The sequence below is a fragment of the Esox lucius genome, chromosome 21 (assembly GCF_011004845.1).
Source record: "Esox lucius isolate fEsoLuc1 chromosome 21, fEsoLuc1.pri, whole genome shotgun sequence".
Classification (NCBI taxonomy): domain Eukaryota; kingdom Metazoa; phylum Chordata; class Actinopteri; order Esociformes; family Esocidae; genus Esox; species Esox lucius.
In genome coordinates, this window is record NC_047589.1 from 14,552,655 (window position 1) to 14,576,506 (window position 23,852).

The window sequence follows — 23,852 nt, forward strand, 5'->3', positions numbered from 1 at the left end:
ACTCCCCGACTCTGAGCTCACTTCTGATGGGGCTGAGTGGCTAAAGGAAGAGAAGGTTCCACAGTGGTGCACAATCAAAGCTTTGCAGTTGTCTGGTTATTTTCCTTATGCATCTACCTGAAAAGAAAAATATGCAATCGGATCTGCTTAATCAATTAGGCCTGATTTTTGTTTACTCTGCCAGTCTCAAAATATACCAATACCCATATTTCACTCTCTTGGCAAATCTTAAATAGAAATATGCACACCCAGACTAATGAAATCATTTATTTCCACCATCAACTCATGAAGTTACAGCTGGGTGAAATGGTTTGTACCTTGAAAATATACACTTTTGACACAGGTGGATGGTGCTGTGCTCTCAGTTATTGAATGGATGATCACTTTATTTGCAGAGCCTAAATGTAAAATCTCCTTTAAATAGACTGTTTGCCCAGAATGTTTGTCTTAAAAACACAGTCAAAGCCAAATCACACATAGCCATCCTAGAGGAAATTTCTAAAGAGGCACTCAAACGTGTGGTTCTGTGGACACTACGTTAGAAAATTAACTATGTCTTCATGAAGGCAACGCACTGTGCAAAAGTAAATAGCATATAAATAGAAATATTCTATTTCTATGGTAAACAGCATACCAGACGGCTGCTAGCAGAGGAATAAGCACAGTTGTGCTTTTCAGACCTTGGTTCTTTTTGACCTATCTGCCATTTCGTTGTTGAGCAGTATCCTAGCAACCGGAGAAAGCTTTGCAGTGTCGCGCTTGGCTGTTTCCAAGGAAACCTACTGGCAAATTTGATAGCTAGATAGTTGGCTAGCTCGTCGTCCTTGAACAAAATAGTTCAAATATTAGGTAAGTCTGCAAAGTCAAAAATACATACTTGTAGACATAATTTGTTTGTACAAACCCTTCAACTATGTCGTAAAGTTTCGGGTGGGTTTATGGAATGTTAGCAACGCCGAACTGCTGTGTCTTATGGCTACAGTACAGCAAGAATGTTCTTTTTCACATGCGACGGGCTGTAAATCTAATAACATAAACTACGCAAGTTCTTCTGCCAGTCTAATTAAGGTTGAGAAATGAATATTTTGTCTTGCTAGACTTGTCACTATCAACAATTCCACAACATGTTTTAATTTAGATATTTGCTGTGACAGGTATAATGGGGATAGCACTAACTAGAGCGGCCCAGTGGACCACAGCAAGTTCGGGGACAGGCAAACTGGAGATCACCCCAATCAACGAGTCTCTGCTGAAAGAAATAGCGCGGTTTGTGGAACAGTTCAGCGCCAGACACCCTCAGGAGGCTAAGCACGTGTTCAAACAGCCTCTGCAGTGGGCTACCTCGTTGGAGGCTTGCGATTTCAAAACAGAGTATGACATCAGGTAACGTAATCATTGAGGCAACTTATTAATGTAATTTTGCTGACTCAGCATGTTGACAAAGAGTCTAATAGTATTTTGAGCTCTGCAACAGATTCATACTGTACACAGACCCTAATCAATTTACTTATGGGCAAACGAACATGTGCCCCTAGATTTTTATCATACTACTTTACAGCAAAATATGTCTTCTTTGTTTTACTTTTCAGCGGCCCTACTGTGAAGTCGCAGGAAACAGACATAGATGGACATCCTATGTTGCAGCTCACCCCTCCGAGCATTTCTGTGCGCAGCCTTAGTCAGCTCTCCAAATTAGTAGAGCTAGCACAGGAAAAGAGGCTCAAAGAGGTCCGAGCTTGTCTGGAAGGTAAACCATGGAAACCACAGAACAGGATTGGAATCCAATTTGCATCCTGAGTAGTCAGGACTATATACTTCCCATAAACCCACAGACATAATTTGTTTGTCCTTCTTATCTTCTACTTCCATCCTATTAGAAACTGCCATTAGATTTTGTTTGCAAACCGTCAGTTACATTTACTGTAGCCCAAGGCCATAATGTGGTACTTGATAAAAGCTATTAGTGTAAAAAACAAAGAAACACGTATGTCTTTCTCACCATTGACCAGGTCCCTCTTAAAATTCCTATTCTAACTTCTATAGGACATTCTAATCAAATAAAAGTAACAGTCTGATAAAATACATGAACCCACATATGAAGACAGGACTAGCCCCCCCGCCCCCCCATCATAAACAGAAAATGACTGTCATTTGTAGCCAACAGAGACCCTGTTGCAAAGATGCTGGGGCCTAGCTTTGCCACCGTGGAGGGTGAGGACAGCTCCGTGCTGCGTCTCCTGGAGAAGGTGAGGGAGGGGGACCTGGCCAAGGAGACGGAGACTCAAGTGAGGCTACTCATCCTACTGCAGCAACTGGACACGCATCTCCTCAGCAACTCACTCAAACAGATCTCTCAGTGGGTGTCTCTCCCTTCTTCCCTCCGTCTGCATCTCAAACAATAACAAATCAGTTTGTCTCCCGCTTGACTTGAGACCAAACATAATGGTTTGACTCTGATTAGGAACAGTTTCTTACCAGACGTAATAACCGCAAATGGACCTAAGATTAATTGTCTGTATTTAGTTTTTTTTTTTTGTGTTGTTTTTGTTGTACAGGGAGGTTAGACTCAGTCCTGCTGCAGTGAAGAATGATGTTGAGCTGCTGAAAAGCTTCTGCTGTGATGGGGAGAAAAGGGTGTTGAAGGCAGTTCAGTACACATCAGGTTTGAGTTATCTTCACATTCACAGTTTGTTTCTTTCTTTAGAAGGTAATTGCTATTAGGGGTTAATACTGAAATATTCCACAAAATATGAAATGTCTGTTTAACCCTCAAAACGCATGGAAGTCATTATATATGTCAGATTTCAGTTTACTGAGACATTAATCAATTTTTTCATTTGCCTCAGTCGCCGCAGTAGATTTGCAATGCCATAACAATTAACTGTCCGTCGGAAAAAGCGCCACCCCCTGTACACCACAGTGATAAATGCTGTCTTTTGAAAAATGTGTCCCCTTACACAGAGGAAAATGGAAACCGTCTATGCAAATAGTCTCCAACCTGTGATACTGGGCACGTTATTACAGTGAAGTATGTCACGACACTCTGCAGCCTAGCTAGTCGAGGATCATTTATCAGGGAGTGAAATCACAGTATGCTCTAAATAACCTGGTATGCCGTCTTCAGACCTGTTCTCAATCCCAAATGTCGTCCTATTTAGTGCACTACTTGTGACCTGAGCCGCGTATATGGTCAAAAGTAGTGCGCGGAATAAGGGGAAGAGTGCCACTTGGGACTTGGACTTGTACTTCTCTTTCTCCGTGGCGGAGTGATCTGTCATCCTTGCTGGCAGTTCAGGCACCCGCGATGATTTCTACTTCTGTGATGCTGCACTCTTTGAACCCATATTGGAACTTTATCCCCCCAATTCCTCCCCTCATATGCACCTTAGGGAAAAAAACACACAACCTGACCTAATTCTCTACGGAGCACTACTGTATGGTGGAGTGGGGGTTGATGAATGTTCGTTGTGCGATGAACTGGCGTGTGTTGTAGTACACTGTCGTCCGTATTTTTCCGTAGACTACGAGTTTGCCAACGGCTGTCGAACTCCTCCTTGGAGGCAGGTGCACGGAGAGATCTGCTACCTGGTCATACAGACGTGGGATACACAGCCGCTGTACGTTACCTGCAGCACCGCTGGAGTCTTTCTCAACGGGGTGAGAGTGCTAGATAGATTACTCACTCTGAATCAACCTCAAGTTCCATCACACTGTGAACCACATTAATTGAGGGTTATGTGAAAAGCGAAGAACCAATTGGAAAACAGAAGTATTTCCACAGAAATGCATTCATTTTCCGTTTCCGTTTCACTGGATTTTAGTCAGTGTTTCTCATATTTGTGGGGTACTCATTCAAATGTACAGGATGCGTTTTGTCATGAATGCTGTAGGCATCAATGGATGTGTTATAATCTAGATGTTTCAACACACATGTTTCTTTGGCAGTTGTTATGAACTAGCAGGGCAAGTTGTCAAGAAAATTAATCTTGCAGATATACAATGTCCAATGGGTCTGTTAATGATGTCCCGCAAAGTTTCCAAAATATTAGGTAAGTGTCACTGAAAAGTTTAGCGATTTATGTACTGATGTAACATTTACTGTATGGTCGGATTCCAAGTTAGCCCCGTGTTGTTAAACATTTACAACAACCCCATTGACCTTAACGCGTGTGCAATTAATCACAAGAGAACATTTTAAATGCGTCAGCGTCTTTCACTCTCTGTCACTGCCTGCTTGCCTGAGTTAGTGCGTTTCCTGTGCCCCTGTTTCCTCACCTGGAATTGGTTCAGCTCAGGACACTGAAACCCATGTTCCAACATGTATGAAGTTGATATTATATACACACAAAACCTCAAAGATTAAAAAGTTTCACATAATGTCTGTAGTGGTTATGGGCGGTGGTTTTCAATTCCAGCCTGTGAAACTGCATTTTAAAACCTTGGAGGTCTCAACTCAGTTCTGACAGATATCAAAATGAGCTAAGAGAATACTCGAAGGCCCTAATGGTAATACAAGTCTATTAATTGATATGTCCAATGTCATCCTTTTCTATACAGGGCATAAGGCCAGAAGCTGAGGAAAATGCTTTTGACAGAACAAGTGAGGTTTACAAAGACCTGGTAACACTTTTGAAAAGCATGTCTCCCCATTTTGCTGTGAACATCCACAAACAGGTAAATTTTTACGTGAAGTAAGCTGGTGTTTATTTAAGGTCATATTTGCTCCATCTGTAACCCTATTAAGCAATATACATTTTACCATCGATGGCCATATGTTGTGTAGAGTGTTTAGGATGGTGAATAAGTGTCTGCGCTTGTCCTCCTTTGTGAGCTAGTGTCTGGTTGTCACGGTGAAACGAAAATGTTCTGAAGACGTAGCCTTGCTTTCTAAATCACCAGTTCAGTTACTCACACAGACACAAAGTGATGCTTCGCTCTGAGACGTCAGTGATTCATTCGATAGTCCTGTTTATGATTGGATGAATTAGCAAATCATCTCAATAATGGCTTCAAGCTGTGGGGGAAAAAAATGTTTTCATTAGAATTTCTTGACTTTTTTTGTCACGAGTGAAACGAGTGATGTATCATTTACAAGCCTACTAGCTATATGGTTCCTGGGGCCAAATATTTACAGACATTTTACAGAGTATATGATGTGTAGACTCGCTCTGAGGCATGAAGTGTTTAATATTATTAATAACAAGTATATTGAGTCATTTTTTTCCCCCCTTATTTGTTCATTCTTCTACGTGCAATATTTTACAGTAAAGACATGTTGTTTTAACTAGGAATATTAGTTTTCCACTTTGCATCATTCATTTCTGTTAGCGAAGATGAACATGATTGATGTTGCTCTTACTGATTTCTCCCGGGCCCCTTTATGATAACTATAATTTTGTCCTTGAAGCTATTGAAACGGAAATTTGATTATTAAGTCTTTCCTGTACCCCTTTCTGCAAATCGTTTATCTTTGACATAAATTAAGATGTTATCACAAATATTCATTTTGAAGATCAAAATGCGCTGGACAAGAATATTGTTGGTCTTTCCGCCCACCATTTCAGGAAGTAGAATAGCTCAAGATAAAAGAAAATGTGTCTTTGACGCATGATTCCCTTTTGATGGGTGTATTGGAACTGCCCTAACATCTCCACTACTTAATCTATAATCCATTGAAATGACAGAGACATTTACATGTTGTAAATGCACTGGCCTATAACAACAGTTGTTCTCCTCATTTTCAAATAATGACATTATCAAGGAGAAAGAGGCGCCTTGCCATCACTTTCACTTGGCCAGCCTGTGGGCCTTCTTTATAGCTGGCGTTAGAAGTTTTAGTGTCACAGAGAGATGGGTTGAGTTGTGGGTAAGCGAGGCCCGTATAAAGCCTAATGGGATATGCCAGTCTGCTCCGCTCTTCTCTCTCTCAAACGGCCATCTAAGCTTTACTATTTTACGAGTCCTGTGTCTGTGAGGAGTGATGCCATGCCATGAGCCTAAACCCGTCGACTGGTTTGAGAATGAAGGACAGTAGGCTGTAAAACACCACTGGGAATGAGTTTGCGCAGATACAAATCAAATGACAGTTTTTCTCAGTTAGTTTTTTGACTCCTATGAGGTTACTACATCCAGAATACCTCGCACTGATGTTGAAAGGATGCAAGGGAGGGTTCCGAACTCCAATCTGGTATTTTTAGGCTCTGCCAACCGATTTCCTTTCTGTATTACTTAAGCACAGCCCTTGTGTGCGAATGGGTCAGCTTGAATCAGCCCGTAAACGTTGATTTGTCAGCCGATGGAGACGTGTTCTATTTATTGACATTATAATTACACATATGCTACCTGTTCAGGCTGATATTACTGAATTAAATTGCACTCACTCTTGAGGACGAGATTACTTCCCAGTGAACTCTAGAAAGAAGAAGAAAGCGGCCCTAGCCTGTGTCAGGCCAGAAACACTATCTGAAATAGCTCCGGCTGGGTCTCTGATTGCATCGCTAGGAGCCCTAAGTAGTGTTGTTCCAAATCAGCATGAAGCCTGGCAGCTTGATAGCCAAAGATAACAACACCAATCTCTGAACATGATCTACTGGTTTCCAGCTTCACGTAATCAGATTATTTTTCACAGTTTTATTAGATGAGACATTCTCAATCAAAAAAGCAAGCGGCGGCCAGGGGAGGAAGAATGCAGCAGCAGGGACACATACCACACAGGCGCTGCTCAACGTTTCGTACTAGTGTAGGACTGGCTCTTTTTTGAAATTACGACGTGATTAGCAATTGGACATGGTGTCGGTGTGTTATGCGTGCGTGATCACATGCGAATATGCAACACCACTCAGAGAATGTTATTTTTCAAATCTTGAAAAGTTGAGCTCTGCTGTCGTGTTCAGAAGCTCCCCTTTTTGACAGCTACCATCTAGCAGAAAGCTGGACATTTGTTGCATGTTATTTTCCATCACCGTGTGGACATGGTAATTACAGTACACACACGTCTAATCAACATGTCAGTATTTGGAGTTTCATATCTCATGGATGGTTTTGACACAATTGGAGAAAGGAAAATAGTGCAGGATAGGGCCAGATGGAGCAGGACAAGGCAGGGCCAGATGGAGCAGGACAAGGCAGGGCCAGATGGAGCAGGACAAGGCAGGGCCAGATGGAGCAGGACAAGGCAGGGCCAGATGGAGCAGGACAAGGCAGGGCCAGATGGAGCAGGACAAGGCAGGGCCAGATGGAGCAGGACAAGTCAGGGCCAGATGGAGCAGGACAAGGCAGGGCCAGATGGAGCAGGACAAGGCAGGGCCAGATGGAGCAGGACAAGGCAGGGCCAGATGGAGCAGGACAAGGCAGGGCCAGATGGAGCAGGACAAGGCAGGGCCAGACAGAGCAGGACAAGGCAGGGCCAGACAGAGCAGGACAGGACAGGGCCTGACAGTGCAGGACAGGGCCAGATGGAGCAGGACAGGGCAGGGCCAGATGGAGCAGGACAGGGCAGGGCCAGATGGAGCAGGACAAGGGAGGGCCAGACAGAGCAGGACAAGGCAGGGCCAGACAGAGCAGGACAGGACAGGGCCTGACAGTGCAGGACAGGGCCAGATGGAGCAGGACAGGGCAGGGCCAGATGGAGCAGGACAGGGCAGGGCCAGATGGAGCAGGACAAGGCAGGGCCAGACAGAGCAGGACAGGACAGGACCAGACGGAGCAGGACAGGACAGGGCCAGATGGAGCAGGACAAGGCAGGGCCAGACAGAGCAGGACAAGGCAGGGCCAGACAGAGCAGGACAGGGCCAGACAGAGCAGGACAGGGCAGGGCCAGACAGAGCAAGACAAGGCAGGACCAGACAGAGCAGGACAAGGAAGGGCCAGACAGAGCAGGACAAGACAGGGCAGGGCCATAGCGTTTGGAGTGGTTTTAGTCCAGCACACAAAGTTTCTCCATTTCAGGTATCATTAAATAAAATGTAAGGTTGGGCACCTGAAATGCAGCCTTGGTGGACTGAGTTGGCCCAGATTGTTTCAACAGCAGGTAACTCAGGCTTTTATGACAAACAAGCTGGCTTTGGAAAGTGACCAGGTGTACTTGGCCAAGGAACACAGTCATGGCATTCCATGTTAATTATTTTTCCTCCATTACTTCTGAAAATCACAAAAAATATAACTCATTGAGAGCAATGGCAGTCCAAGGCAAGCTATTTTCTGCCTTGCAGGTGTCTGCGATAAAAAAAATCCCTGCCTGCAAACCCTTCATGTTCGTCTTGTTGGCATTGTAATATTAGGTTGTAAAGTAGCTTAAGAAGACCTTCAAGAACTTCAGAAATCATCTATGTATAAGAGTGACACAAGGGCTCCACTTTCTTTGTGCCAAGCTCCAAGGTTATAGGCTGACGAGCGAAAAGAAATAATAAACTTTTGATCCTGTTCTGCCAATCAAAATAGAGGAACCTCTTCTGTGTTCATAAGCTCTGGGAAAGTTTTAATAATATATACAGTATCTCACAAAAGTGAGTACACCCCTCACATTTTTGCAAATATTTGATTTTATCTTTTCATGTGACAACATTGAAGAAATACACTTTGCTACAATGTAAAGTAGTGAGTGTACAGCTTGTATAACAGTGTACATTTGCTGTCCCCTCAAAATAACTCAACATAGCCATGTGACTCATTAGTGTTACAAGGTCTCAGGTGTGAATGGGGAGCAGGTGTGTTATATGGTATATAGGCCTGTTCTGAGTGGAACCTGTCCTGTTAAACTGCTGTATGGTCTTGACCACCGTGCTGCAGCTCAGTTTCAGGGTCTTGGCAATCTTCTTATAGCCTAGGCCATCTTTATGTAGAGCAACAATTCTTTTTTTCAGATCCTCATAGAGTTCTTTGCCATGAGGTGCCATGTTGAACTTCCAGTGACCAGTATGAGGGAGTGTGAGAACGATAACACCAAATTTAACACACCTGCTCCCCATTCACACCTGAGACCTTGTAACACTAATGAGTCACATGACACCGGGGAGGGAAAATTGCTAATTGGGCCCAATTTGGACATTTTCACTTAGGGGTGTACTCACTTTTGTTGCCAGCGGTTTAGACATTAATGGCTATGTTGAGTTATTTTGAGGGGACAGCAAATGTACACTGTTATACAAGCTGTACACTCACTACTTTACATTGTAGCAACGTGTCATTTCTTCAGTGTTTTCACATGAAAAGATGTAATGAAATATTAGCAAAAATGTGAGGGGTGTACTCACTTTTGTGAGATACTGTGTGTGTATATATATATTCCCATTGCTCAATGAGAAAGGCACACTTGTTATTCTGCTGCAGCCAGGAATGATAAGAACATTTTGTATTATTATTAAAACATTGATACAAACCCTGATTATTTTTTATATGGTTCTACTAAGAAGAGTTGAACGGCACCCTGTCAGACACCAGGGTGTGATATGTCTCTGAAATAACTGAATAACAAGGCAGTGTGTCAAATTTAGAATGGAAAATACACTTTATAAGTTGAAATAATCACAAAAGGACCAAAGCCTTTGTGAAAAGAATAATACTTTAGGGGAAGAACTTTTTAACGATTGAAGTCCATATAATTTTACAACCCAAATTTATTGTATATTTCACTGCTTGCATTTCGGTGCAAATTGACAGGTCCTTTCTACAAAATCCCCCCCCCCTTCTCCTCAACAGGATTTTGCCTTTCAAGAGGAACCTTCATCGACACAAAAGATCCAACATATGGAATCGGTTGATGCAGAGGAACAAGGCCAACCCCAGAGGTCTTACGATCACCAGGAAAAGAATGTGCATGAGAAGGCGAGACAACAGCCTGTGCAGAACAAGCTGGGCGGCAAAAAGAAATTAGAACCATCTTTGAAATGGAAGAACCTCGGTCTCGCATCTCCTTATGAGTATGTGATAATTCCACCCCATATATTCAATGTCTTTGAAATATGCGCAAAGCTACCACGTACTGTGCATGGCGGGAACCCTCTGCTCCAATAGATTAGTTTTTAAGATGGGGGTGATGCTGGAGTCAAGCACTCCACTGGCTGAATCTGTCTCAGCTTGTATTCCTATCCACATGCCAGCAGTCACACACCATAAAGAGATGGTTTATATGGCGTGTATATTTTAGGGCAATCACAATTATTCCTGATAATATAGACAATCCCAGTTAATGGGTGTTTTCACTGTGTAGAACCCTTGTGCTAAATTCACAGACAGGAAACTTGGGTGTTGGAGGAGAAACTCACAGAAATGATTAATGTCACATGTTCTTTGATTGATAAATAGACCTAGTAGGGGTTTGTGCTTTTTCATCTCTACCTTGTGATACTTGTCCCCATTTTTGGCAGGCAACTGGTGCCGGAGTTAAATCCCTGTCCTATCCCTCAAAGCACTAAATAATGATGACATTACAATAACTATTTTCCAAAAAAGAAAAAAGGAATAGATAACGATTTCTGCTTCTTATTTCATTTTCCTAGGGAAACCAATGGCCAGAAATCCAAAAGGAGTGCTGTGGCTGTGAAGTCTGTGGGGACTCAGGAGAAGATGCAGAAGAAGGCCAATTTCTCAGTGTCCTCCCTACCAGGTCGGCAGTCGTCTATCAAAACGTAGGTCTTTCTCCACATTCTCCTCACACACGAATGAGGAACCATTAGATTTCTAATAAGTAATAGAAAAATAGTGGCGCAATGCTTTGACCTTCTGGTGATCTTTCCCGTAACAGTGGTATAGAAAGTGTTTTTATATAAGCCGACGTACGGGTCTGATGTGCTCTGTCTGATGTGCTCCGTCTGGCAGTGAGGTTTTCAGCTGTCTCCATTATTCTGACTGCCAGTGTATACAGGGCCACTAGTAAAGTGACTGGTTCGACATCAGTCACCGTATTCCCGATAGGTTTTCTCCGCCGTGCAACAGTGACGGTTGCTATTCGCGCAGAAGGGGACATTTGGTAGCAGGCTGGCGTTCCTCATGACCAGTGGTGATACAAGGGGACAGCCCTGGGATGGCCGTTACGGATTGGTTCACTGTTTATCATGGCACCGCTGCGCTGCCTCGGAAACCGTCGTATTGGCCGATTTCCTCTGATAATGGCCTCCCCTGGAAATGCTATCTGTGTACATGGGAAACGTTTCCCAAAGGCCCCATTTGAGCATGTACCAAATTTAATTTCCCCGCTGTGCCCAGGTTTCATGATGCAGTTATTCGAGTGGCCCAACTTACTTTCAAAGGCCTCTGAATTTCTGTTTGCGTGTATAGAACGAAGGCCAGGGAAGAGAGAGGTCTGGTCTATTTAGGATGATGATGACGACTCCAGTTCCCCCATTACTTCGGCCCCTCTCTCTCTTTATGCCTGTCTGCTGCTGCTTAGATGCAGAGGAAGTTCAAACCTGATACTTCCATTTAAGTTTTCAATCTTAATGTTCCATGATGTATTAAATAAGCTTGCCGTTATTTTAAATCACAAAAAGGACCACACTCATATTTTCTAACATGTAGAATTGATTTCCTGTGTGTGGTTATATTTGTATAGTTGTTCCACGTAAGACGATTTGGATTTGAATGCTTTCACAAGGAAAGGCCACTCGGTTATGTTCTGTGTTGATTTTACGCCCAACCTAGACGTTGATTCTTATCTGTTTCTGTGTCTGTCTGCTTCAGTAAGACCCCGGGAGGAGAAGGCACCGTCCGTGACTTCAGTGAGAGTTCATCTGAGAGCGAGGAAGACGAGGAGCAGCCAGAGCGTCGAACAGAGAGTAACACAGACCTTCCCTCCGAGTACTGGCAGATCCAGAAACTCGTCAAGTACCTCAAGGTGTAGTACAGCGAAGCCTGCGGAGGTCCGACTTAGACTTCTGCCTTTGGAGTTTAAAAGTCTAATGTTCTATCAGTCAGTCCAAAGCAGGTAGGAAACAGTCAAGTCCACGTTCCTTTCCCGTCGTCCGTACAGGAATTTGGATGCAGTGTGGAATCTATATTATATATTTTTAAATAGTCTAAATGAAGTCATTTCTTTAAGGTAAGACTTGTGACAGTCATAATGGTCCGGTTGTCACCTGGGAGAAAGAACGTAATTGCCAAAAACATTATTCCACATGTATTGTTTTCATTCATTTCACGACATCAAGATCAATAACGCAAACTGACATTGGGGGGAAAAAAAGTTATAATGTGCTCCTGTTTTAAAGCGCCTGCTTTGTAGTATGATTTTAAGTGGTTGGACTTGGTCTGTGGATTCCTAGTTTTTGACACATCCTAGGCCTGTTTGGGTGCACATGTGAGCCAACACAAGAGTGGAGAGGAGAGCTGTCTAAATGCAGCAGCTGGATGCAATGTTTGCCCACACCAGAAAGCATAAATGAAACGCGGCTCTGAAAGTTCTGACAGTGCATATGGTGAATATTAATGTGTCAAAACACAAAAGGAGAGAGGACCAGAACGCCAGTGACCCAGACTGACTGAATACCTCCATCCACTGCCGCATCTGAGAGGAACTCTCCCTCCTCTCACTCACGGGCGCGCTCTGTGGTTACAATTCCGTTTATTTGGACTTGTGCATGGATACCGTTCAGAGCAGTGACACGATGGCAACTGTAATCATACGATATTATGGTTCACCGTTTATTGCAAATCTGGACACTATATTGTTAAGAGAATAATAACCCAAGGTAGCTACTCACTTTAAATTCCAGTTTAGGAAATATACTTAAATTAACATCTGTAATAAAAAAAAAATTATGACCAAGTCGATTTACAGTAATGATTTTTTTTTTTTGGTATTGTCGTATCTCTTAAGATCTAGCACTGTAAAATATGAGATTTGCGGGCTGAGATACAGTAGTTGGCCCTGTCCTTGTTTTTACACACTGCACTGCCACTGGTCCCCCCTAATAAGATCATGCATAGGACAAACGGTGGTAAATCTCCTAAAGAAAACATTCATGCAAGTTCAGCTCCAGGTAGATATTTTTAGCTTAAAAAAACCTCAGATAATGAATGAAAGTTCCCTCTTAGGAAAGAGCAGTGATTCTCTTTTCCAAAACCAATTTTAAAATATAAATGATATAAAAGGGCCAATTTCAGATAAGGGAACTTTCAAAGTTAATTAGGTTTCTACATGTTCTGCTTTTCGGCTGAGACTGGAGTGCATTCGCAGTGAGAGTTTATCCCTTCTACAAGATGCATTTGTAAACCTGCACTTCCCAGGCAGCATTCTATTTGTCTGGAAACCACCATGGAGTTATTTATGGGGTTTGTCCAGTAGTCATTTTATAATATCATTACCATCAGAAGCTAAAAACTCGAGCCAAGTTAAATATCTGTTTTATTTTAGGAGTAAGAACCTTATTTCATTTTTTTGTCTCCTGAGCTGGACCTTATAGACAGACATTTGTACTTTTAGAAGCTTTCATAAAAGCAACACTGGAATGATCTATGTTGTGTTTTATTGCTTATTTTTCCAAGGATATGTAGCCAGTCTTCATGCTATGTGTAGGCCTACACTCCACGCGGAAGTCTTAAAAACAAATGTGCTTGTCTGCATACACAAACAGTATAGCATTTCATGTGTCCTGACCTTGCTCGCTGCAATGGTGTTTAATGATCTTAACATGTTGCCTGCCTACTTGGCTTTAAATTAACACGTGTGTATGTATGTTTGTGAGCGTGTGCGTGTTTGTGTGTGTTTGGACTATAGTATAGAAGTGTTTTTTTGTGTTGTGTTAAGGAACGAGGCATATAGACCATACAGTGTGTTTCAAAACAAGCAGATTGCCTATACGTTTTGTATTCTCCCACAGCATACATAGGCACCATACCATGTAATTGCCATCCGTGTGTACTTTAGGCAACCGCAGGTTATTTCTTTTACAAGCTAAAGCTAAACTCCCTCATTAGCAGTATAATTGCATATACTGTACATGGCGTACAATCCGTGTTACATAGAATATCCTTTCACAGTAGCTGCTGCCAATTACTATACTTTGTGCTCTGCTGTTTTTGATGAAGTGTTGAATTATTAGGTTAATTGTAAGTGGTGCAAAGAATTATTCAGTTGCCAACATTATTATCAGGTCTTTTACCGACCTCAACATGTTGTCTAGGTGACTCCTAAATGTTGCTGCCATGTAAGAAAACATTAGATTCTCTTATATGCCCTTAATTTTAATTAAGGTATTAAAAATTTTATTAAGGTATATACCCTTAATTTTTTAATAATTAAATGATGTGTTGTTTTGTCCTAAAGTAACACATCCTTTCGATATATAGATACACATGCATGGAACCATTTCATAATGAAAACATTATTAAACTATTAGATATGGCCTCATGATCTACACACACTGATAGTGAGCTGTGTTCCTGTCCATCCACGATGCAAATGTTTTTCACCCTGCTTGAGGTTGTCTACCCTCTGCTGGTCAGTAGAAAAACTACAAGTCCCATGTTCTCTCTGGAGAACTCTTTTCCTACTTTAATTACCTTAAGTGTCCTGCTGTGCAAAAGAGCCAGGATCATTGACTACCCTCACAAACCTAACAACTACAAGTGAAACATAATTTGCAAAGAATGTGTTTCACAGGTATCCCTATTCAGCTTTTGTTTTAAATACTTTTTGATAAATTAAATACAACACGGTTTGAACCATTCTTTTTGGAAATGCATAGAAAACAATTGGCCAACTACTGCACCAGACAAAGGATCCTTTTTTTTGTAAAATGTTGTTGCAAATGTCTAGAGAATGTTTGACAGGGCGTCTGTATCCATTTCCATACTTTTTAGTCACAGAAAATACCACAAAACAACTGGACAGCCTAAACAAGCGTTGTTATTCCACTAGCCACTACAAGACGACAGGGCCAGTAAAGCTCAACATTTTTATTTTATAGAAGCTCCTGTATGTCCAATATGAAGTAAGGGAGAACAACCAATAATTATTTCCCTATTCGTTCCCCATAATGGACTTGGCAGTAGACAGCTACATTTTTTTCTTCTTCTGTACCCTACATGGCTAGTCTGCTCTAGAAATGGCAGAAGAGTAAAACCACATGCGTCCTCTGGGATGATGCCTCTGCCAAGCTGGTTGCTTCCTTCGTTCTTGTACACTGACCGAGGTGGAAGAACACAGACAGTCGAAACACAGGCAGTGTCTCTCCTCCGCTAATAGATCCAGTTTTGTGGGTACGCACACACATACACACGTGCAAACTGATCTCATGACCTTTCTTTTTTCCAAGTCTTTTTTGACGATTAGTTCTGAACAATAGCCTAATCCAGGGAGACAAAATGTCATATAACATGTTAAAATTAAGAATGTCTAGTTAACCACCTCAAATAAATCGGATACAATCGTGTTTAATTGCTTTTAAATCTGTTTCTGTATTGGATAACTGGATACCTTCTATACAATGGCCGTAACACCTAAACACCCTTCATGTGAAGTCTACTTCCCAGGATACTTCTTAGTGGTTGTTGCCTTAAGCACTTGCTCTTTGTTTGTATTGTATGTGTTTGGATAAACAGACCATAAGACATTCTTCTTTTATAAATTGGTAATTGACTACATTTACCAGATCATAAGGGTATTTATGAATTCCCTTCATTCTTTCCCTACTTTGTAATGTGCAATATTTAAAGATATTTTTCCTCTGAATGTAATTTATGGGAAGGAGCTTTAGTCATTGCTATTGTTTTTGCCAAATCCTGTGGTAGTGAAGTTTCTTGAGAAGGGTCCTAAGAAAGAGGTGTCACCTGGGATTGAAATACTCTAAACAAAACGCAGTCTTTGCAGTCCTCTCTGTTATCCCCCTGTTGTGACTAGTGCAAATATATGAAGTATTGTTATTGTCTTTGCCTGACCAAAAATGCCCTCAGGTAGATAAATCCTGGATAAAAATGTTGTGTCTCATTAGGCTTTGTAAACCCCAGTCATTAGTTTTGTTTACAGTTTTTTCATGTGTCTTTCATAAGCTGTAATATTTAGATGCCGGCGGAGTTTGCTTATTTAATGGCACCATATTCCTAAGAAGTAGTGGTAAAAAGTATTGTGTTATGGACAGTTTGTTGTTTTTGGGGGGAGGAGGGCTGGTCAAACTCTAGGTTTCAATCAAAAGAAAATCCATTCTCAAACACAGGAGAATATTCTGATCATTCTCGATTGATTAGAATGTTAAAGACAGAAATTCCAAGAAAAGAGCAAATGTGATTCCTGTTTTACTTGTTGAAAATGCATGTTTGTACTACATAGCATATTTCTACCTGAACATTCATAAAAACATAGGCTACTGAACATAGCACAGATTCTTTCCAAACCAACATAAAACAAGACAGGGGGTTGATCATCAACCCCCACCCCCCCACTCCCCCCCCAGGGTTGATGATCATTGGGGCGCTGCTCATCAGAGGCGTCAATCCCTCGTGTACTGCGGTTTGGAGTCAAGTGACTCTCCTCATCTACGAACAGGGCCCGACACATTCCTGAATCATTCTTCGGGGTGCTAATGGGTGTACAAGGCTTATTCTTGTTTTCTTTTGCCCTGCCTGGCTCCGCCAATGGTTTTTCGCTGCCTTCTCCGCCTGCGCATCTGCCCCTAACATGTTAGCTGGAAGAGGGTCAGATACCTCAATCATAAAATCGTGTCAGATGTTGTCAATGTATTAAAGAATGTCTATGATACTTCTCTAAACCAAAGCTAACAAAAATGAAAGCATATGATCTCTTTTCGGTATCAGTTCTAAACATAGCGTTTAGTTTTTTTAAAGGTATGATACCAGCCCCATTGAGTCCTTTGAAGAGTGAGAAGTGGTGTTGCAGACAAAAGAAGCAATAGATCCACTGCTGTTAATAGTCGAATGGTTCACATTTAGGCCAGTGCCAGAATATGGGTAACACATGTGCCCGTTATCCCCCTACGGTGTGTCAGGCATCCTCTTTTTAGGATATGAACGATTTGATCAAACGACACCACGGTTCACCCTGACGCACCACGTTCTGATTCAGCTGGACCCGCAAAACATGAACTGCATAGAACTCCCAATGTCGAAAAGACATTACCTTTAAAGGATTCTTTTGTCTCACGTTAATATGTTTATTACATAAGAGGTTTTAGTCTCCTGCGTGGGTAGAGTAATATGTTTGGGATGGTCCTGGGTCTGAGATGTTTATGAAGTGTGCAACTAATAAAAGCAATAATACAAGCAACTTGCAGAAGTAGTGCCTTAAGAACTAACTGTTCTCTGTCAATCTGTGGTTAATTTAAACAATAATAGACAAAAATGAAACAATACCATTCTGATTGTTCACTTGCCAGGAGATTTTTGACTGGAGGATGCCGTGTCACATTTCAGAGTCGTAACACATCTAGTATTACACTAGCTTACTGCTGTATTTCCTACCTACTGTGTGGGACTTATGCTTCCATCTGGTATCAGATGCTTTTTTTCAGTAGATTATGGACTAATGTAAACCATTTCACAACAACAAAATATAGCAAAAACAAGACATTGTAAAGACAAAAAAAAAAAAGGATCTGACCAACGCGATTGTTTCATCCACCTGGCGCCAGCTTAACCCTCTTTGTTTGCATTTCCCCTCTTAATATTGACTCAATCATTATGTGTACAGCATTATCAAGGTATTACCTATCACCAGATAACCCCATTCATGTTTTTCTATACATACACATTGCTCTTGAAAAGCGAGCTATAAACCCTGGTCTGTTCAATATCCTCTTCCCACATATTGAGGCATTTGTAGTGGAACCAAACATTCTTTTTTAATTTCCAAAACCGCTTGTTTGCTTAGTAGTAGTTACTAAGATGCTAATTGGGTAGAAACTAGTTTTGAATTATTGTGTGTGTGTATAGCAACTGTCAAAACAGACTTTTGAAATGCTAACTCATTATGTTCAACATTTCTATGTCTTTTTCTTTAATCTCTAACTTAGAACATTGTCTTTTTTTTTTTGGCCATAGGCAGCTTAGTAGTCAGTGTGCCCTTCTTTATCAAATGGTTTCTCTCCACTGCACAACTAAACACTCACCAAACAGTGGTAAATAAATAACGCACTCCAGCACTGTGGTTAAAGGGGGGCTTAGGGAGAGTAAAGAGAGGGGGGAACGATTGAGGGAAACCACTGTGTCCTCTCTTTAATTCCGCTTTTCCTTCTAATTCATTCATTCATTCCCGGTTTCTGTGTTTTGGTTATTATTTCAGGGAGGCAACCAGACGGCCACTGTGATCGCTCTGTGCTCCATGAGGGACTTTAATTTAGCGCAGGAGACGTGCCAATTGGCCATCCGGGATGTAGGTGGCCTTGAAGTCCTCATCAACTTGCTGGATACAGAAGAAATCAAATGCAAAGTAAGTAGCCATTCCAGTCCTAGTCCCCGTTCCCTTCCATGCCAACCGGGATGCCCACGGGGGGAGAAAAAGAGCCGCCCCTGTGGTATGTTCCAGCCAGCCTGGTGCTTGAGATACAGCGAGTCCTGACTATAGTACTGGGGTGCAGGCACGGCTGCCTTTATAGACACAGGGGAACAATTAGACTCCAATAGACCTAATGAGATCTGAGGGCGCGTTTTACAACAGCATGCCTTTATACTGAAAGTCTTCAAAAAGTCACGTCTATTTTTAGGGAGCTTGTCTTGGGGTCGACCTAATGCTTTTTATTTGTGCTCCTGTTGACAGATGTTTACCTCATGTCGCCGCCGGCCTTTCGGATTCCCTTCATATAGGCCAACAGTTTGATTCTTTTTTATTTTTTTTCTGCTAAGGAGATTTAAGGAGATATACTTTGTGGATGTACTGTGTGTGTGTGTGTGTGCGATTTAGATTGGTTCTCTGAAGATTCTGAAAGAGATCAGTCGTAACGGACAGATCCGCCGGGCCATCGCTGACCTGGGGGGCCTGCAGACCATGGTGAGGATCTTGGACTCCCCAGACAAAAACCTGAAATGCCTGGCCGCAGAGACCATCGCCAACGTGGCCAAGTTCAGACGGGCCAGGAGGACAGTCAGACAGCACGGAGGCATCAAGAGACTGGTGAGCACTGGAGGAAAGACATATAGAACACTACTGTGGCTCAGCAAAGCATAGACTTGCACAAAGAAACATAATAACGATGTCATTCAGACAAACACTTTATCCAGAGAGACTTACCGAACTGTCAGCATTGACAGTGACACATAAATATATGTGTATATGTGACCCGTGCGGGAATTGAACCCACAGTCCTGCAGCTGTTGCCAGCAGCACGCTCTAACTAACCAAGGCAACTGCAGAGCCAATTTGGAATCACATGGTGCAGTACAGCAAAGGACAAACTTGCTCTACAAAGGCTGACATGGCAAAGCTCTTCACAGAATAACTCCCACGCTATAGAACGGCACACAGCCCCGTACAGTACAGCCCAGCCCACCTCGGCTCAGTGTCAAAACACAGCACTGCAGTGACTGAGAAAAACAAATCAAGTTACACATCGTGATATCGGTTCAGACTAAATATATTTTAGCGCTTGTAGGCTGTACCTGCACCCAAACTCCAGCATTTTACTTATTGGCTTATTCTCCAGCGTCTCATTAAATATGGAAGCCAATATGTTTTCAGCACGTATTTCGAAGCAATCGTTTTCTCATTATGCCCCTCGTCACTCTGGCGGAGCACCACTTTATAAACCAAGAACCACAAGGCCCCTAAGAATCGTGATAATATCGTATTGTCGGGTCCCTACAGCCGAGCCAAAAACACCTCACAGCACCAGCTCTTCTAGCCACCTCCAGTTTCCACACCCTGGGCTCCCCCTGGTCCAGCCCCCTCCACCCCCCCAGTCTCACGCCACGAACATCAAAGTCAGCCGGGGGGCAGATAGAATGTCCTCAGACATCCTCGGACCTGAGTTGATGTTTATTGACAGAACGACCTGTGATTAAAGCCTATGAGCACTGTATATTTACCCTGAAGGACCAAATCGGATGTGCTCATTGCAGTCATTGCAGAGGAGAGATTAATTTCACGCTAAACTACAGACTGAGACCACCTTTGAACCGCGTAACATGTGTAATAGCTTTGCCTGCTCTGTGTCAGTGGCCGTGCCGGAACTATGGATTAACACAGCCCTGACACGCAGGCCGACGGTCATAGAAGGTCACCCTGGGATTTGAGCGATGTAACATCAACACAAATCCCCTGCTGTTTTTCCACTTTTTTATTCAATCAGACCCCACGGTAATAGGATTGAATTATGCACCTAATCACGGCCAATGACTTTGCTAAAGTTGTTTAAATACATTGCATTAATGTAAACCACAGCTATCTTTTTAGGGATTTCAAATTCACCGAACAAATGGCTCGTTTACTTTTGCAATGTCTGATATTTATTGAAGTGGACGCACGCTATTTGGCCGGATCGCGGCGTGTGCGTTTCCAGGTGGAGTTACTGGACTGCGTGCCCGACTCGGCAGCCCTGACCGAGGAGCAGGAGACGGACGTGGAGGTGGCTCGCTGCGGGGCCCTGGCGCTCTGGAGCTGCAGTAAGAGCACCAGGAACAAGGAAGCCATCCGCAGGGCCGGCGGCATTCCTCTGCTGGCTCGTCTGCTCAAGTCTCCCCACGAGAACATGCTGATCCCGGTCGTGGGAACCCTTCAGGAGTGTGCCTCTGAGGTGAGTCCCCAAGTGCACTGCATAGGGGATAGGGTGGAACCCTTGGTTTAGTGGGCAGAAGCCGGTGTAGGGCTGTGTAGGGCATGACCGTTCACCCTAAAAGGTTGCCGTGCGATTCATCGTTGCTACCTGAAACAGACAGACTGCGTATGTTTTTGACTTCAATGTCCAATTCCAGAGAAGTTACAGGATTGCCATCCAGACTGAGGGCATGGTCGAGGACTTGGTGAAAAACCTCAGCCGCGACAACCATGAACTACAGATGCACTGCGCCAGTGCTATCTTCAAGGTGATCTGGACTGTTTTAAATTCCCATTACGCCTTTCCTTCGTTAGCCCTCTCAGACAAATAACTGGTACTGTGTCCAATGCATTTCATTTGTGACGTCAACTCGCAGAAACCCCCCCCCCACACACACACACCCACACGCACACACATTCTGAATCGAAGTTCATTCAGGGGCCAAAAACAACATCTTAAAAAGCAAGTCCTAATAGCGCACGTGGTCTTTCTCTCTGCCTGTCGGCCTGTCTGTCAGTGTGCAGAGGACCAGCGGACCCGTGACCTGGTGCGTCAGTACGGCGGCCTGCAGCCCCTGGTGTCTCTGCTGGGCCAGGCAGACAACAAGCAGCTCCTGGCCGCCACCACCGGGGCCATCTGGAAGTGCTCCATCAGCGTGGAGAACGTGGCTAAGTAAAGTCCCTCCGCCCCTGGCATTATTATTACCCCTCATTATCACTACAGCCTTAGTCAGTCTGGAGTTTAAGCAGGGCCGGAGTTAAACTGTGTGTTTGCTGGTCATGATCCCATTATTTACTGCAGCGGGGAGGTGAAGGGGCGGGGTGGGTTAGTGGGCGGCGTGTCTTATGTCATAGGTATGCTGGTGTAATTGTTGGTAGCCTATAGAATTAGCCTGGCACTGACTTTGACAAATCACCCGCACAGAAGTACAGAGACATCTAATTAGGTTTATTTTTGTTTGGACTAATGTACGTTCAGCAGTTTCTTTTTTTCATTTCTTTTTTCTTTTTTTTAATACGCCCTGTTTTTCTTCCCCAATCTCATCGTATCCAACTGTATCTACGGCCATGTCTCATTGCAATAGGGTTGAAGATTGTGTTCACGTGCTTTACTCGTAGGCGTCCACACCAAGCCATTCTGCTGTTTATTTCCCCGGGCGATGCTGGCCTATGTGCCACTCCTCCGGTGATGCTGGCCAATCCGCCTGTCCCGTGGAGCTTCCCGGCCCAATCGTCAGCTAGCTGCAGTCATGTCTCAAATGTAGTCTGTGGTGGTCAGCTTGGTGCTACTTAAGAGAGCCTTAGACCGCTGCACTTCCCAGGAGGCCCTATTCAGTCTTTAATAAGTGGGTAGCCATAAGGTAAGGAACTGCCTGGCAGTTCACTGCATTATTGTCCTGCTGAGGTGGTTCCCTATGCTTGCCTTGTCGCACTTTAGCGACTTCTTGTGGCAGTTTGAGAGCCTGTGCGCTCAATGGAGGTAGAAGGGCAGAGAGTGCGTCCCTTCCGGCACATATGGATTCTGGTAACCCCCGGGTGAGGAAGATGTGCGATAACCAGAACGGCCTTGTATGTGCGTTGGAGAAAACCCTCAATCACAAATTAGGTATCACGAAATTGGGAGTCTGGGAATTTAGGGAGCTCTGTTCATAGTTAGTGCAAATACATATGTCCACAGTATGTTTCAGTTGCAAGCTTTAGAAGTTTGGATAAGGGTTGATTTGCTGCAATCACATATGGTGATTTTTACGAGACTCATTTGTTTGTATGGGAGTCTCACTTTTTCCACTACCAAGTGTTGTCACATCTCATCCTTTACATTGTGTCTGGTCGAAGTGATTATTTAAACAAAATGTAACGTTTTGCCACGGATTCTATTAGCTCTGATCTTTTACGTGACTGTTTGCAGAAGGAATGTGGTATTTTCCACTGTTAACTAAAGATGAAGTAAAGTGTTGATTTTATGGACACCCAATGATGTGTTAGTCTTAAGCAGCCTCACATTAGTATTGAACATGGGCAAACAGACAGAGAGAAAGCTGCCTAGAAAATGACTACTCATAATGTCAGAAATGTAAGCTAAAGCTGACAGACTCTTAAATAATTTGTCATGTTACAGCATGCCCACATTTATTTAATTGTAATTTAGCTCCCTTCAACAGTGACACTTTCTGGAATCTTTCCTGGCTGGCTTTATTTTGTTTCAGATGATTTTTTAAGTCAGTCATTTTCCCTAAAAAATAAATAACGCAGAGAAATCGTGCCCTGGCAGCTCTTGGGGGTTGCTGAAGGTACTACCATGAAAAAAATATCTATTTTAGCTGTTATTTCTGTCTTGGTGTGACTCGGGGGACAATACAAGCCATATGCAAGAATTTATACTACAGTAACACCTTCATAAATTCAAGGCTTATTTTCAGAAATGTAGCCAACAAACTGATAAGGTGTCTTTTTCTAAGTTTTTATGATAAGGGTGGCTTTTGGAGTTTTCTATGGTTTTATGTGATGAATTAAGATAATGTGGAAATGTCTAGCAGTGGAAAATTGCTGAGAAATTCTAAAAATAATAGTAAAGGGCCCAGTAGCACTCACACCGTTCTCTATCCACCTCATATTTCATAACTGACAGGATGATATCCTACATTTAGAGTCTACGTTAAGCCTTCCCAACTGCAAGCAAGTGCCTGTTGCCACATTCAATTAAGCAAAGATCCCGTTACAGAAGTATGCCAATAACCCTTCCCTTTAAAGCAGGTGGATATAGATTACCGTCTATAGTGCCAGGTTTTGGATGGACAACCACACCAATGGTTGTCGTCGTAAACAAAAGTGTTTTGTTTTTCCAAAGGGAGATGAGTGTCGGTTGTCATGTTATGTGGTAAACTGTATACAGTATGGATTGTTAGGGAACAAAGTAAACCTTCTAGGCTGCCCTTCAGTTGTCTGGCTACAAAACAAGTCATATTTAGTCCAGTTCTGCTGGATACAATAAACAAAAAACAGCCTTGATTTTGGCCAAGGTGATAAAACGCCAATGAGTAAACTACACTGCCAATTAGTAAACTACACTGCCAGTCAGTAAACTGCACTGCCAATGAGTAAACTGCCACTTATAGGTCACTTGTCTCAGCGTCATTTCTCCTAACATTATTGTTAT

At 42.9% G+C, this 23,852-nt stretch overlaps 1 protein-coding gene across 1 annotated transcript in view; it reads left to right on the forward strand.

Annotated features, from left to right (window-relative positions):
* Nucleotides 1-753: 753 nt before the first annotated feature.
* The window catches only part of armc4 (armadillo repeat containing 4), a 49,070-nt gene continuing 25,971 nt past the window's right edge, over nucleotides 754-23,852 (forward strand). The window contains exons 1-15 of the mRNA XM_010885613.3: nucleotides 754-849; nucleotides 1,155-1,383; nucleotides 1,590-1,747; nucleotides 2,158-2,356; nucleotides 2,556-2,662; nucleotides 3,521-3,657; nucleotides 4,558-4,674; nucleotides 9,697-9,917; nucleotides 10,497-10,625; nucleotides 11,677-11,830; nucleotides 18,230-18,376; nucleotides 18,848-19,057; nucleotides 20,442-20,675; nucleotides 20,854-20,964; nucleotides 21,214-21,368. Coding sequence (XP_010883915.2) covers nucleotides 1,160-1,383; nucleotides 1,590-1,747; nucleotides 2,158-2,356; nucleotides 2,556-2,662; nucleotides 3,521-3,657; nucleotides 4,558-4,674; nucleotides 9,697-9,917; nucleotides 10,497-10,625; nucleotides 11,677-11,830; nucleotides 18,230-18,376; nucleotides 18,848-19,057; nucleotides 20,442-20,675; nucleotides 20,854-20,964; nucleotides 21,214-21,368 — 2,303 coding nt within the window. The 5' untranslated portion in view covers nucleotides 754-849; nucleotides 1,155-1,159. The remainder of the gene's footprint in view (nucleotides 850-1,154; nucleotides 1,384-1,589; nucleotides 1,748-2,157; nucleotides 2,357-2,555; nucleotides 2,663-3,520; nucleotides 3,658-4,557; nucleotides 4,675-9,696; nucleotides 9,918-10,496; nucleotides 10,626-11,676; nucleotides 11,831-18,229; nucleotides 18,377-18,847; nucleotides 19,058-20,441; nucleotides 20,676-20,853; nucleotides 20,965-21,213; nucleotides 21,369-23,852) is intronic.